At 40.2% G+C, this 17,283-nt stretch overlaps 1 protein-coding gene across 1 annotated transcript in view; it reads left to right on the forward strand.

The window, feature by feature from the left end:
* LOC106588960 (gamma-aminobutyric acid type B receptor subunit 2) overlaps positions 1-17,283 on the forward strand; it is a 471,406-nt gene that overhangs the window by 369,789 nt on the left and 84,334 nt on the right. Inside the window, exons 12-13 of the mRNA XM_014178545.3 lie at positions 6,953-7,060; positions 15,380-15,502. Coding sequence (XP_014034020.3) covers positions 6,953-7,060; positions 15,380-15,502 — 231 coding nt within the window. The remainder of the gene's footprint in view (positions 1-6,952; positions 7,061-15,379; positions 15,503-17,283) is intronic.

A 17,283-nucleotide genomic window follows, 5' to 3' on the forward strand; every position in this document is an offset into this window, starting at 1 on the left:
GTAAATATCATTCTCCCACTCTAATATATCTACTGCTGTACATATCATTCTCCCACTGTAATATATCTACTGCTGTACATATAATTCTCCCAGTTTAATATATCTACTGCTGTACATATCATTCTCCCACTCTAATATATCTACTGCTGTACATATCATTCTCCCACTATAATATATCTACTGCTGTACATATCATTATGCCACTATAATATATATACTGCTGTACATATCATTCTCCCAGTTTAATATATCTACTGCTGTACATATTATTCGCCCACTATAATATATCTACTGCTGTACATATCATTATGCCACTATAATATATATACTGCTGTACATATCATTCTCCCACTATAATATATCTACTGCTGTACATATCATTATGCCACTATAATATATATACTGCTGTACATATCATTATCCCACTGTAATATATCTACTGCTGTACATATCATTATGCCACTATAATATATATACTGCTGTAAATATCATTCTCCCACTCTAATATATCTACTGCTGTACATATCATTCTCCCACTGTAATATATCTACTGCTGTACATATCATTCTCCCAGTTTAATATATCTACTGCTGTACATATTATTCTCCCACTCTAATATATCTACTGCTGTACATATCATTCTCCCACTATAATATATCTACTGCTGTACATATCATTATGCCACTATAATATATATACTGCTGTACATATCATTCTCCCACTCTAATATATCTACTGCTGTACATATCATTCTCCCACTATAATGTATCTACTGCTGTACATATCATTCTCCCACTATAATATATCTACTGCTGTGCATATCATTCTCCCACTATAATATATCTACTGCTGTACATATTATTCGCCCACTATAATATATCTACTGCTGTACATATCATTATGCCACTATAATATATATACTGCTGTACATATCATTCTCCCACTATAATATATCTACTGCTGTGCATATCATTCTCCCACTATAATATATCTACTGCTGTACATATCATTCTCCCACTCTAATATATCTACTGCTGTACATATCATTCTCCCACTATAATATATCTACTGCTGTACATATCATTATGCCACTATAATATATATACTGCTGTACATATCATTCTCCCAGTTTAATATATCTACTGCTGTACATATTATTCGCCCACTATAATATATCTACTGCTGTACATATCATTATGCCACTATAATATATATACTGCTGTACATATCATTCTCCCACTATAATATATCTACTGCTGTACATATCATTATGCCACTATAATATATATACTGCTGTACATATCATTATCCCACTGTAATATATCTACTGCTGTACATATCATTATGCCACTATAATATATATACTGCTGTAAATATCATTCTCCCACTCTAATATATCTACTGCTGTACATATCATTCTCCCACTGTAATATATCTACTGCTGTACATATTATTCTCCCACTCTAATATATCTACTGCTGTACATATCATTCTCCCACTATAATATATCTACTGCTGTACATATCATTATGCCACTATAATATATATACTGCTGTACATATCATTCTCCCACTGTAATATATCTACTGCTGTACATATCATTCTCCCACTATAATGTATCTACTGCTGTACATATCATTCTCCCACTATAATATATCTACTGCTGTGCATATCATTCTCCCACTATAATATATCTACTGCTGTACATATTATTCGCCCACTATAATATATCTACTGCTGTACATATCATTATGCCACTATAATATATATACTGCTGTACATATCATTCTCCCACTATAATATATCTACTGCTGTACATATCATTCTCCCAGTTTAATATATCTACTGCTGTTCATATCATTCTCCCAGTTTAATATATCTACTGCTGTACAAATCATTCTCCCACTATAATATATCTACTGATGTACATATCATTCTCCCAGTTTAATATATCTACTGCTGTACATATCATTCTCCCACTCTAATATATCTACTGCTGTACATATCATTCTCCCACTATAATATATCTACTGCTGTTCATATCATTCTCCCACTATAATATATCTACTGCTGTACATATCATTCTCCCACTATAATATATCTACTGCTGTACATATCATTATCCAACTGTAATATATCTACTGCTGTACATATCATTATGCCACTATAATATATATACTGCTGTAAATATCATTCTCCCACTCTAATATATCTACTGCTGTACATATCATTCTCCCACTGTAATATATCTACTGCTGTACATATAATTCTCCCAGTTTAATATATCTACTGCTGTACATATCATTCTCCCACTATAATATATCTACTGCTGTACATATCATTATGCCACTATAATATATATACTGCTGTACATATCATTATCCCACTGTAATATATCTACTGCTGTACATATCATTATGCCACTATAATATATATACTGCTGTAAATATCATTCTCCCACTGTAATATATCTACTGCTGTACATATCATTCTCCCACTGTAATATATCTACTGCTGTACATATCATTCTCCCAGTTTAATATATCTACTGCTGTACATATCATTCTCCCACTCTAATATATCTACTGCTGTACATATCATTCTCCCACTATAATATATCTACTGCTGTTCATATCATTCTCCCACTATAATATATCTACTGCTGTACATATCATTCTCCCACTATAATATATCTACTGCTGTACATATCATTATCCCACTGTAATATATCTACTGCTGTACATATCATTATGCCACTATAATATATATACTGCTGTAAATATCATTCTCCCACTCTAATATATCTACTGCTGTACATATCATTCTCCCACTGTAATATATCTACTGCTGTACATATAATTCTCCCAGTTTAATATATCTACTGCTGTACATATCATTCTCCCACTCTAATATATCTACTGCTGTACATATCATTCTCCCACTATAATATATCTACTGCTGTACATATCATTATGCCACTATAATATATATACTGCTGTACATATCATTCTCCCAGTTTAATATATCTACTGCTGTACATATTATTCGCCCACTATAATATATCTACTGCTGTACATATCATTATGCCACTATAATATATATACTGCTGTACATATCATTCTCCCACTATAATATATCTACTGCTGTACATATCATTATGCCACTATAATATATATACTGCTGTACATATCATTATCCCACTGTAATATATCTACTGCTGTACATATCATTATGCCACTATAATATATATACTGCTGTAAATATCATTCTCCCACTCTAATATATCTACTGCTGTACATATCATTCTCCCACTGTAATATATCTACTGCTGTACATATCATTCTCCCAGTTTAATATATCTACTGCTGTACATATTATTCTCCCACTCTAATATATATACTTCTGTACATATCATTCTCCCACTATAATATATCTACTGCTGTACATATCATTATGCCACTATAATATATATACTGCTGTACATATCATTCTCCCACTCTAATATATCTACTGCTGTACATATCATTCTCCCACTATAATGTATCTACTGCTGTACATATCATTCTCCCACTATAATATATCTACTGCTGTGCATATCATTCTCCCACTATAATATATCTACTGCTGTACATATCATTCTCCCACTATAATATATCTACTGCTGTACATATCATTCTCCCAGTTTAATATATCTACTGCTGTACATATTATTCGCCCACTATAATATATCTACTGCTGTACATATCATTATGCCACTATAATATATATACTGCTGTACATATCATTCTCCCACTATAATATATCTACTGCTGTACATATCATTCTCCCAGTTTAATATATCTACTGCTGTTCATATCATTCTCCCAGTTTAATATATCTACTGCTGTACATATCATTCTCCCACTATAATATATCTACTGCTGTACATATCATTCTCCCAGTTTAATATATCTACTGCTGTACATATCATTCTCCCACTCTAATATATCTACTGCTGTACATATCATTCTCCCACTATAATATATCTACTGCTGTTCATATCATTCTCCCACTATAATATATCTACTGCTGTACATATCATTCTCCCACTATAATATATCTACTGCTGTTCATATCATTCTCCCACTATAATATATCTACTGCTGTACATATCATTCTCCCACTATAATATATCTACTGCTGTACATATCATTATCCCACTGTAATATATCTACTGCTGTACATATCATTCTCCCACTCTAATATATCTACTGCTGTACATATCATTCTCCCAGTTATAATATATCTACTGCTGTACATATCATTATGCCACTATAATATATCTACTGCTGTACATATCATTCTCCCACTATAATATATATACTGCTGTACATATCATTATGCCACTATAATATATATATATACTGCTGTACATATCATTCTCCCACTATAATATATATACTGCTGTACATATCATTCTCCCAGTTTAATATATCTACTGCTGTTCATATCATTCTCCCAGTTTAGTATATCTACTGCTGTACATATCATTCTCCCACTATAATATATCTACTGCTGTACATATCATTCTCCCAGTTTAATATATCTACTGCTGTACATATCATTCTCCCAGTATAATATATGTACTGCTGTACATATCATTTTCCCAGTTTAATATATCTACTGCTGTACATATCATTCTCCCAGTTCAATATATCTAATGCTGTACATATCATTCTCCCACTATAATATATCTACTGCTGTTCATATCATTCTCCCACTCTAATATATCTACTGCTGTACATATCTTTCTCCCACTATAATATATCTACTGCTGTACATATCATTCTCCCACTATAATATATCTACTGCTGTACATATCATTCTCCCACTATAATATATCTACTGCTGTACATATAATTATCCCACTATAATATATCTACTGCTGTTCATATCATTCTCCCAGTTTAATATATCTACTGCTGTACATATCATTATCCCACTCTAATATATCTACTGCTGTACATATCATTCTCCCACTATAATATATCTACTGCTGTACATTTCATTCTCCCAGTTTAATATATCTACTGCTGTACATATCATTCTCCCACTATAATATATCTACTGCTGTTCATATCATTCTCCCACTCTAATATATATACTGCTGTACATATCATTCTCCCACTATAATATATCTACTACTGTACATATCATTCTCCCAGTTTAATATATCTACTGCTGTACATATCATTCTCCCAGTTCAATATATCTAATGCTGTACATATCATTCTCCCACTATAATATATCTACTGCTGTTCATATCATTCTCCCACTCTAATATATCTACTGCTGTACATATCTTTCTCCCACTACAATATATCTACTGCTATACATATAATTCTCCCACTATAATATATCTACTGCTGTTCATATCATTCTCCCAGTTTAATATATCTACTGCTGTACATATCATTCTCCCACTCTAATATATCTACTGCTGTACATATCATTCTCCCACTATAATATATCTACTGCTGTACATATCATTCTCCCAGTTTAATATATCTACTGCTGTACATTTCATTCTCCCAGTTTAATATATCTACTGCTGTACATATCATTCTCCCACTATAATATATCTACTGCTGTTCATATCATTCTCCCACTCTAATATATCTACTGCTGTACATATCATTCTCCCACTATAATATATCTACTGCTGTACATATCATTATGCTACTATAATATATATACTGCTGTAAATATCATTCTCCCACTATAATATATCTACTGCTGTACATATCATTCTCCCAGTTTAATATATCTAATGCTGTAAATATCATTCGCCCACTATAATATATCTACTGCTGTACATATCGTTATGCCACTATAATATATATACTCTTGTACATATCATTCTCCCACTATAATATATCTACTGCTGTACATATCATTCTCCCAGTTTAATATATCTACTGCTGTTCATATCATTCTCCCAGTTTAATATATCTACTGCTGTACATATCATTATCCCACTATAATATATCTACTGCTGTACATATCATTCTTAGTATATATTGTGTAAATTCATCCGGTGTATATACAGATTGGATTTGGATTACTGTTACAGTGCTATTTGTGTTGTTAATTGAAGTCGTTCCGACATTTCTTAATTTCTTTCTTTTATTTGTTCGATTTTTTGTGGATTGTTTTGTATTGCTAGGTATTATTGCACTGTTGGAGCTAGAAACATAGGTATTACGCTGCACCAGCAATAGCAACTTCAAATCGGTGTATGCGACTAATAAACTTTGATTTGATTTACAGTCATATATCTTTTTCATCCCCCACACAGACCAGACCTAGTCATTTGTCAAGGGGCCCCTAGAATGGTCTCTTTCAGCAGGGCTCCTATTTTCCTCATGCAACACTGGGGGGAGAATAGGGTTGCTGCTGAATCTCCTGCCTTGGTCTGTTCTATTGTGACTCCCTGCCAAGAATGCCTTTCAACAGACAGACAAACAAACACAAACAGCATTTAGTGCAGTGGGTGTTAAAGTAGTGTTTTTCCGGCTTGTTAAATTAGATACTGTGGGAGTTATTACAGGATATAGCTTTGTTGCTCTTATTTAGTTACAACTCATTCTAAATCCAGATATAGCCTACAGAAGGCACCATAGTATTTGGTTTGTTTTAATATCCTTGGATTTCAAGTTGGGAGATGCTGCTAGGTCTCTCTTTTTAATAACACATATTCATAAGTTTGACAGCCATGATGCTCGTATTCGACTTCCTCTGAAGTTTGCACATTCACTTTCATGGAATTATGAAAGGATTCTGACTATTTTTAGTGCACTTTTAGTGAATTTGTCGGCTAAGAAAAAATAAATGCTAACATCTTGTCAGTCTAGATCTTTGTTTTAGTCCAGCTCTTTGACAGCTTCTGACTGTTTCTGTCCTCGTCTTGCAGGTGCGAACATGGATCCTCATTGTGGGCTACACGACAGCGTTTGGTGCCATGTTTGCCAAGACCTGGAGAGTCCATGCTATCTTCAAGAACGTCAAGATGAAGAAAAAGGTGAGGAAAAGTAGTGAGCTGCTGCCCATGGAACACTGCTGCAGCATGGATTCCAATCCAACCCATTGCTACTCTTCCTGTCTCTCCTCTCTATCTGTACCGTATCTAATAAACAACAAAAAATATGATAGTAGTGAAGAAAATAAAATCACTACCTGTGTGGTCTCATGGCCAAAATGATGGCCAACAGCAGGAAGTAGTGGCGTCTGTTTTTACTAAAATTGTATTATGTGGAATGATGATGATGATGATTAATTATTATTATTATTATTATTATTATTACTATTATCACCATTTCGTCATCATTATGCACCAGCATTGACAATTGCCTTGTCTTATGAATGAGGTGAATGGGGTCCCTTCCATTTCCATTCAGTCAAATCAATTTCAAGGTGAACGTTTACATTTTAAGTATTGCATTTCTATTCACTTCCTGAATCGGCTGAATAGATTTGACACCGATCCTGCCTCGTTGGTCACTCTGCTAATACAGTAGCTGACAGTGTTCAGGTTGTGGAAAGATGCTAGTAGCCAACATGCGTACAGGTTTTGTCCCAAATGGCACCCTGTCCCCTATATACTGCACTAACATAAGGCTCTGTCTAAAAGTAGTGCATTATGTAGGGAATAGGGTGCCATATGGGACAAAGCAATAGTGTCACCACAAGGAAGAGATTACAGCCACAGGTCTGGGACCTGCTTTATGAGCAACGGAGCGCACATGCCGGATTAACATGCTAACTCCCCTTCTTTAGAAGAGACTATCAACATCAGACTAGCCAAGGTCATTTAGTTTTTTGTGTAAACCAGTTAGTTGAAGGAAGAGAGAGTTTTCTGTTGCTGTGAACAAGCAGCAGTATATTGTGGTAGTCACACGGTCTGGTCTGCTGAGGCTGGCTGCACTCAAGCAGAACGCAGGAGCCTAGAACCATAATTGGCCATTATGGACTCTGATAGAGAAATCCTCACTGGTTAACAGCAGCTAGCAGCTTCTTAGTCCACTGATTCCTGTGTCACTACACATGCATTATGTCAGATAAAAAATGAATGGAGGGAGAAGAAGGTGTAGAAGAGAGAAGGGGAGGGACTGTTATGTGATATTGTTGCTGACCACATTTTCAGGGTTTGCAAAACAAAACACTTTACCCCTCGCCTCGGAGCAAGTATGCAGCTCTATCACAATCTGGTTATCAAGTAGCAATCACAAGGGGAGCTTCCAGGTTGCTGCCTGTGACAATGTTGCTAAGGTATATACAATGAGGGAAAAAAGTATTTGATCCCCTGCTGATTTTGTACGTTTGCCCACTGACAAAGAAATGATCAGTCTATAATTTTAATGGTAGGTTTATTTGAACAGTGAGAGACAGAATAAATAAAAAAAAATCCAGAAAAGCGCATATTAAAAATGTTATATATTGATTTGCATTTTAATGAGGGAAATAAGTATTTGACCCCCTCTCAATCAGAAAGATTTATGGCTCCCAGGTGTCTTTTATACAGGTAACGAGCTGAGATTTGGAGCACACTCTTAAAGGGAGTGCTCCTAATCTCAGTTTGTTACCTGTATAAAAGACACCTGTCCACAGAAGCAATCAATCAATCAGATTCCAAACTCTCCACCATGGCCAAGACCAAAGAGCTCTCCAAGGATGTCAGGGACAAGATTGTAGACCTACACAAGGCTGGAATGGACTACAAGACCATCGCCAAGCAGCTAAGTGAGAAGGTGACAACAGTTGGTGCGATTATTTGCAAATGGAAGAAACACAAAAGAACTATCAATCTCCCTCGGCCTGGGGCTCCATGCAAGATCTCACCTCGTGGAGTTGCAATGATCATGAGAACGGTGAGGAATCAGCCCAGAACTACACAGGAGGATCTTGTCAATGATCTCAAGGCAGCTGGGACCATAGTCACCAAGAAAACAATTGGTAACATACTACGCCGTGAAGGACTGAAATCCTGCAGCGCCCGAAAGGTCCCCCTGCTCAAGAAAGCACATATACATGCCCGTCTGAAGTTTGCCAATGAACATCTGAATGATTCAGAGGACAACTGGGTGAAAGTGTTGTGGTCAGATGAGACCAAAATGGAGCTCTTTGGCATCAACTCAACTCGCCGTGTTTGGAGGAGGAGGAATGCTGCCTATGACCCCAAGAACACCATCCCCACCGTCAAACATGGAGGTGGAAACATTATGCTTTGGGGGTGCTTTTCTGCTAAGGGGACAGGACAACTTCACCGCATCAAAGGGACAATGGACAGGGCCATGTACCGTCAAATCTTGGGTGAGAACCTCCTTCCCTCAGCCAGGGCATTGAAAATGTGTCATGGATGGGTATTCCAGCATGACAATGACCCAAAACACACGGCCAAGGCAACAAAGAAGTGGCTCAAGAAGAAGCACATTAAGGTCCTGGAGTGGCCTAGCCAGTCTCCAGACCTTAATCCCATAGAAAATCTGTGGAGGGAGCTGAAGATTCGAGTTGCCAAACGTCAGCCTCGAAACCTTAATGACTTGGAGAAGATCTGCAAAGAGGAGTGGGACAAAATCCCTCCTGAGATGTGTGCAAACCTGGTGGCCAACTACAAGAAAAGTCTGACCTCTGTGATTGCCAACAAGGGTTTTGCCACCAAGTACTAAGTCATATTTTGCAGAGGGGTCAAATACTTATTTCCCTCATTAAAATGTAAATCATTTTATAACATTTTTGACATGCGTTTTTCAGGATTTTTGTTGTTGTTATTCTGTCTCTCACTGTTCAAATAAACCTACCATTAAAATTATAGACTGATCATTTCTTTGTCAGTGGGCAAATGTACAAAATCAGCAGGGGATCAAATACCTTTTTTCTTCACTGTTGGTCCTGGATGGCAGGAAGCTTGGCCCCAGTGATGTACTGGGCCGTACGCACTACCCTCGATAGTGCCTTGCGGCCAACGGGGCCGAGCAGTTGCCGTACCAGGCAGTGATGCAAACATGTTTAGTTTTCCTGTTTGCTTATGGCCTTATACAGCTCACTGAGTGCGGTCTTAGTGCCAGCATCGGTTTGTGATGGTAAATAGACAGCTACAAAAAATATAAATGAAAACTCTCTTGGTAGATAGTGTGGTCTACAGCTCATCATGAGATTCTATCCCTTAGGCATGCAAAACCTCAAGACTTCCTTAATATTAGATTTTGTGCACCAGCTGTTGTTTACAAATGTTACACAGACCACCACCCCTTGTCTTACCGGAGGCAGCTGTTCTATCTTGCCGATGCAGCGTAAAACCCGGCAGCTGTATTTTATCCATGCACGACTCAGTGAAATATAAGATATTACAGTTTTTAAATGTCCCGTTGGTATGATATTTGTGATTGTAGCTCGTCTATTTTGTTATCCAATGATTGTATGTTGTCTAATAGGACTGGTGGTAGAGGCAGATTACCCATTCGCCGTCAGATCCTTACAAGGCACCCCGACCTACGTCCCCGATATCTCTGTCTCCTTCTCATGTGAATTACGGGGATGTTGGCCTTGTCGGGTGTCTGAAGTAAATCCTTCGCGTCTGACTCGTTAAAGAAAAAATATTTTAGTCCAGTACGAGGTGAGTAATCGCTGCCCTGATATGAAAAAGCTATTTTCGGTCATAAGACACGGTGGCAGAAACATTATGTACAAAATAAGTTACAAATAATGTGAAAAAACACACACAATAGCACAATTGTTTAGGAGTCCGTAAAGCAGCAGCCATCTCCTCCCATGCCATTTAATATGATCGGTTTCCTACTGGTCACTACCACATCTTCTAACAGTTGTACCTAGATCTAAACCAGCACCTTTTACACTTGGTGATGCTCTTTTTCAACCAAAACATTTCCTCAAACTACATGTATGTAACTGAGTAACTACTGTAGCAGACCTAAGAAGTGGTGTTTTTCTCCCAGTGAGAGGCCCAGCAGCAAGGCAGGTTGTTAGCCCCACTCAGTCACCCCAAGCCCCAGAGGAGCTGCAACGATCCAGCCACAAAAAGCATTACAGACACTCTGCTCAGCTCAAACTGTACGCACGCACACACGCACGCACGCACGCACGCACGCACGCACGCACACACACACACACACACCACACACACACACACACACACACACACAGTTCAGGGACAGCTGGAGCTCCCCCTGGGTATATGATGCTGCTGTGATCTTTCTCTAGAAAAAGTCAAGCTGAAAAATCCAAGCTAGAGTTTGACTCAAGCACTAAAGAATTTACCGCACACACCTTTTGTTCTATGTTCAGTGCACACGCACACAAGCGCACACACATACTCCCTGTGGTGAACCTGATGGAATGTGTGTGGGGTTTATGTTACTGCTGTGTGAGACTGGCTGATCATCAGGGAGAGTGGTGATTCATCTCGTTGTTTAAGCCTGCAGTTTTTTACAGGATTAAAGGGCTGTGTGTTTGTGTGTGTTTGTGTGCTTGCGCGCATGCTTGTGTGTTTGCATCCTTGCTTCCGTATGTGTGTGTGCTTTTCTGTAACACACACTCTACCCACTGACCTGTTTTCGATTGACATATTTCCATTCCTCTCTTCAATAGAAATACAAAACAGCAAACCAATATCTATCTGACACAATATGACTTTGTAGCTGGTGTGATTATGTAAAGGCTTGCCAGGCCTCTGTGGCAGCATCTCTGCTGGCCTTTTGATATTTATAGTCCACCTCACATCACATCCTGGATAGATGTGTCGGATGGCAACGGCTGCAGGAGGGAGTGTGGGAGAGCTGTCAGAGAGAGTGGGAGAGAGAGAGTGCGTGGGAGGCAGAGAGAGAGAGAGAGAGAGAGAGAGAGAGAGAGAGAGAGAGAGAGAAATATTTAAAGATGGAACGAGACAGGGACAGGTTCAGTGCTGGTTTGCATCTCTCCTTTAATTCTGCGGTCATCTGAAACACAAGCACATTTTGATATCTTCAAATGTGCTAAAAAAAGGGATGATCTTTTGTGTTAACTTCTAAAAAGATACATTTTTTATTCATAATTCAAAGAAAAACAAAATACAACAACGAAACAGCTCTTGCTCCTGTGAAATGTGTTGCTATGGCAATTATGCAGACTCAGTTTTTCCTCCTCTCTTCCTCCTCCTCCGCTTCTTCTTCCTCTTGTTCCTCCTCTTCTTGTTCCTCCTCTTCTTCTTCTTCTTTCTCCTCTTCCTCTTGTTCCTCCTCCTCTTCCTCCTCTTCTTGTTCCTCCTCCTCCTCCTCCTCCTTGTCCATCAGAGCAGAGAGACTAAACTGAGTGCTCCCCAGGTGGAGCTAGACAGCCCTTAAATCTAAAGACCTATTCCCTGGTGGTTGAGCAGGGCCAGGATCTGTCTGTCGGGCAGCAGTTAACCTAGCTCCCTCCTTCCCCTCCTTTTCCCTCCCTCCCCACACACACTGATTGAGTGCAGGGGCTTTGGCTGAGTGAAGTGATAGCTGTTGTCAGTCATCAGAGTGTTGCTGGGGGTTTGCCATGGAACCGCAGTGATGTTTGCCCATCTCTTCATCAGTCCCTCCGTCCCTTCGTCAGTCCCTCCATCTCCGTCCCTCCTTCCCCCCCTCCCTCAGAGAGAAGACTGTAAATCAGGGTGTGCTCAATAAGTGTTCCGCTCGGCAAGGTTCGCCCAGCACTCCTTCACTCCTTAAAGAGGCCTGGTTCAGTGTTGGGTAAGCACAGGGCCTGTCAATCAAACAGGCTGCTCTGCAGCCTCCCTCCGTGTCTGCCTGGTAGTCTGTCTCTGAGATTTACTTTAGAGTATTCTTGGACGAGCACATAGTGAGATACAGCTTCGGACACACACCATCGCACACACACAATGAAAACTGCGCACAGACACACACACACACACACACACACACACACACACACACACACACACACACACACACACACACACACACACACACACACACACACACACACACACACACACACACAGACACACACACACACACACACAGACATACACACAGACACACACACACACTAATGTGTACACACATAGAGAAGATAAAACATAGTGTACATAGTGTCCACATAATAATGTACAAGCTCACACAGAACAGTGACCTCACGCGTGTGTGTACATGATCTGATATGAGCTGTGTATTTCATACTGAAATAAATACACATCCCTATGCAAACGTTTGATCATCCCTTACGATCCCATTCCCCACGGATCAGGGCCTTGAAAGCATACTGCTCTGTTCCCTGATCACAACTAGTGTGCACAGTGTATTCTACAGTTCACACAGTCCACATCCCCATGCTTTTAATGATGAATCAGCAGTAGAATATAGAAATACTGCCACCAGGGTAGGCAGAAGCATTTAAAATGCAATAAAGAAAGCAGGCCTGATGTAGCCAGCTCTAATGTTAGCAGGCCTGATGTAGCCAGCTCTAATGTTAGCAGACCTGATGTAGCCAGCTTTAACGTTAGCTGGCCTGATGTAGCCAGCTCTAATGTTAGCAGACCTGATGTAGCCAGCTCTAATGTTAGCAGACCTGATGTAGCCAGCTCTAATGTTAGCTGACCTGATGTAGCCAGCTCTAATGTTAGCAGACCTGATGTAGCCAGCTCTAATGTTAGCAGGCCTGATATAGCCAGCTCTAATGTTAGCAGACCTGATATAGCCAGCTCTAATGTTAGCAGGCCTGATATAGCCAGCTCTAATGTTAGCAGACCTGATATAGCCAGCTCTAATGTTAGCAGACCTGATATAGCCAGCTCTAATGTTAGCAGACCTGATATAGCCAGCTCTAATGTTAGCTGGCCTGATGTAGCCAGCTCTAATGTTAGCAGGTCTGATGTAGCCAGCTCTAATGTTAGCAGGCCTGATGTAGCCAGTTCTATCGTTAGCTGGCCTGATGTAGCCAGCTCTAATGTTAGCAGACCTGATATAGCCAGCTATAATGTTAGCAGGCCTGATATAGCCAGCTCTAATGTTAGCAGGTCTGATGTAGCCAGCTCTAATGTTAGCAGGCCTGATATAGCCAGCTCTAACGTTAGCTGGCCTGATATAGCCAGCTCTAACGTTAGCTGGCCTGATGTAGCCAGCTCTAATGTTAGCAGACCTGAGGTAACGGAGAGCAGAGAGCAGAGAGCATATTTATTTATTATGGGGCACAGCTATACAGATTCACTCAGATACTGTAGGTGGTGTACATGTCCCCTGTATCCAGTACATGTCCCTTGTATCCAGTACACAACAACACTATGTCCCATTGGGAATAGCAGAATGTGATCATTTATTAATTTGACATCTGTCTTGGCCAAAGGGACATTAGACCACGGTCAATCTTCTGATATGATTCTTCCGACATTCTGAGTGATATAATGATTATTTGAATTAGTATTATTAAATTTTCGATTTCATTTACATTAAAGATCATCTATTCTGGCCCTGTGTCCTTTCATTTTCTATGATGCTCAGAGACTGAGAACATTGTTGCGGTAATACATATACAATCTAATTATAGCTCTGTGGTTACGGTCAGACAGTAACTTGTAGTTATTGTAGCTATTTGGAAGCCTCTGGCACCTTGAATACATCGCCAGTCCCTGTCTCTTTGTAATACACACAACGTTCCTCTCTCCTATTTGTCCAATCCCAGTAGCCATCAGAAGATGGCACATCAAAACCAATCCCCCATTCCATTCTGAGTCCACTGTCTTGTGGCGGTGGAGAGAGAGAGAGAGTGTTAAACCAATTCCCCATTCCATTCTGAGTCCACCGTCTTCTGTCTGTGGTGGTGGAGAGAGAGGGAGCGAGAGAGAGAGAGAGGGAGAGTGTTAAAGAGAGACCATATCATTTATATGAAGTGATTTCTCTCAAGTGCGTCCGTGTCTGTGTTCTCCTGACCTTTGCTTTGATGTGGATGGCGGCGGGGTCAAACGCTGTTCAAAATAAAGATCAGACGGGAGGGGGCGGGGTGGCCCACCTTTCATCCTCTAAAGTTCACCAACACAAAAGAGGGTCTTTGTTGATTTATGCGACTCCCGCTCAGGTTGGTGTCTTTTACCAGCTCACTGTATCCTACCTCTCATCCCTCCCTACCCTCCCTACATTTAAAAAGGAGCTACCTTCGTGTGTCAATGTAGGACAACCTTTTTGGTTCCAGGTAGAGCCCTTTTTGGTTCCAGGTAGAGCCCTTTTTGGTTCCAGGTAGAGCCCTTTTTGGTTCCAGGTAGAGCCCTTTCCAAGTACATGTCCCTTTTTCTAAAAGTGTACCTACTGCCACCTCTCTCACCCTCTCTCCCCTATCATTCTCTCTCTTCTCTTCTTCCCTCCAGATTATCAAGGACCAGAAGCTGCTGATCATTGTGGGTGGGATGCTGCTGATTGACCTGTGCATCCTCATCTGCTGGCAGATCGTTGATCCGCTGAAGAGGACCGTGGAGGAGTACAGCTTGGAGGTACATCTGACCACCATTTTTCTCCCATTTATATTAACAAAAACATACTCTGACCACGTTTGTCATGTGACCTTTCCGGGGAAAAACTGCCCCCTATAATTGTAGAGTATTACAAGGACCCAGAGTATTTCCTTGCCATAACTGACTGGGGTAAATTCTGGGCCCTTATTCACCACAATCTAACACCCACGTCTTGGTGGCACCACTAGATTCACTAATAGGGATAATGGTTCTGGATCTGGGGCACCAACATGTCCGCCAGTGAGGCCAGATCAGCAGCAGGCTTCGTTGTGGTTATTTTTGGTTCAGGAGGATATGAGCCACTCTGCCACCTCCTGTCCTCTTCTGCTAGCCAGACCCTCTCCTCACCAAGCCAGCTGGGATGTGGGGTGTTGGCAAGGCATGCCGGAAAGAAACACTTGGCAACCCTCTACCCCTGCTACTGGGTAAGGGCCGATGTGTAGAGAGCTGGTGGACTCAGCTCTGCCAGGATTAGTTGAGGGATGGACTTCACCTTGCTAGGTTTGATTACGGTTGGACTTAGCCTTGCCAGGATTGGTTGGGGTAAACTTAGCCTTGCCAGGATTGATTGAGGGGTGGATTTTGCTTTGACAGGACTGTTTGGAGTGTGAATGGCTTTTTGGATCCTGACACACCATATTTGGACCACAAACTGTCATGAGTGATTAGTAGTTAGAGATGGTGACTGTAATGTTTGGCTTTGTTAAAACTGTGATTGATATTGCTGCTGTAACTGTTATTTAGGTCACTAAACACTATAAAGGAAGCTGGATGATTGTTGTTGATTGATTATTGTTCTGTGTGTCTGTAACAGTGGGTATACTGTATTATGTGTCTTGTGACCGGAGCGAAACTTTGATCAGTCAAATATCCTCCACAAATGAACATTGTTGTACTGTACATCTTAATAGGCTCTTCTAATACAGCAAAGAGTCTGTTTGCATGACAGCCCACTAACTACCATCCCACCATCACGGTTTAACAGCAAACCGAATTACAGATCTAAATTTGACTTCCAAAGTCGATTGGCCTTTGATGTTGTTAGCGGTGGGCACAGACTCGTCAGGGTACACCGGGGGTACGGACTAAGTGGATGTTCAGAGCTAATTAAGAAATCCTTTCAACTCCTCCAGACACCTCCTCAGCTCCTCAGAGCCAGTCAAGATCGGAGCTTCTGACAGGGCAACGTCCTCTCTAAACGCCAACGCCATTGGTTGAGATGTTTTAAAGAGCCCTGGTGACCTTCGACAAATCAGCAGTGGGATTGGAAGTTCAGGGTGCAGAGTCGTGATGAAAGGCGGCCCTCAGTGGTGTATTCCGGGAGGATTCCGGGAGGGTTGGGGGAGGTTCTTTGAAAGTTCTTTGATGCTATTGACCCGACGTGAAGCTGTTGCTTTTTCATGTTTGTTTACTCTGCTTGGTCCTGCGGGGGAAAAAGGTGGGATGGAAGGATGAAACTCTCCCTTGGAGTCAATTACTTTTCTGTGACTTCTATTAAACGAGATGCCTCTGAAATGATAAGTAGTGCTTAGCTGGTTACAGTCCCCAAAGCAGCAGGTCACAACACATTCACACTCTGGTTTCTTTATGCTTCTTGGAAAGGAAAAGACAGCGTTTTTATTTTGGGTCACTGAGTTAAAACCTTCCAACCCATGGTGTTCTCACAGCTCCAAGTCAATGGAGTGTTCTTACAGCCCAAAGTCAATGTAGTGGAGTGAATGTATTAGCCTCTCTGAGTATGAGCCTATCCCCTGGATGTG

This window comes from Salmo salar, chromosome 27, assembly GCF_965601325.2.
Source record: "Salmo salar chromosome 27, fSalSal1, whole genome shotgun sequence".
Lineage (NCBI taxonomy): Eukaryota > Metazoa > Chordata > Actinopteri > Salmoniformes > Salmonidae > Salmo > Salmo salar.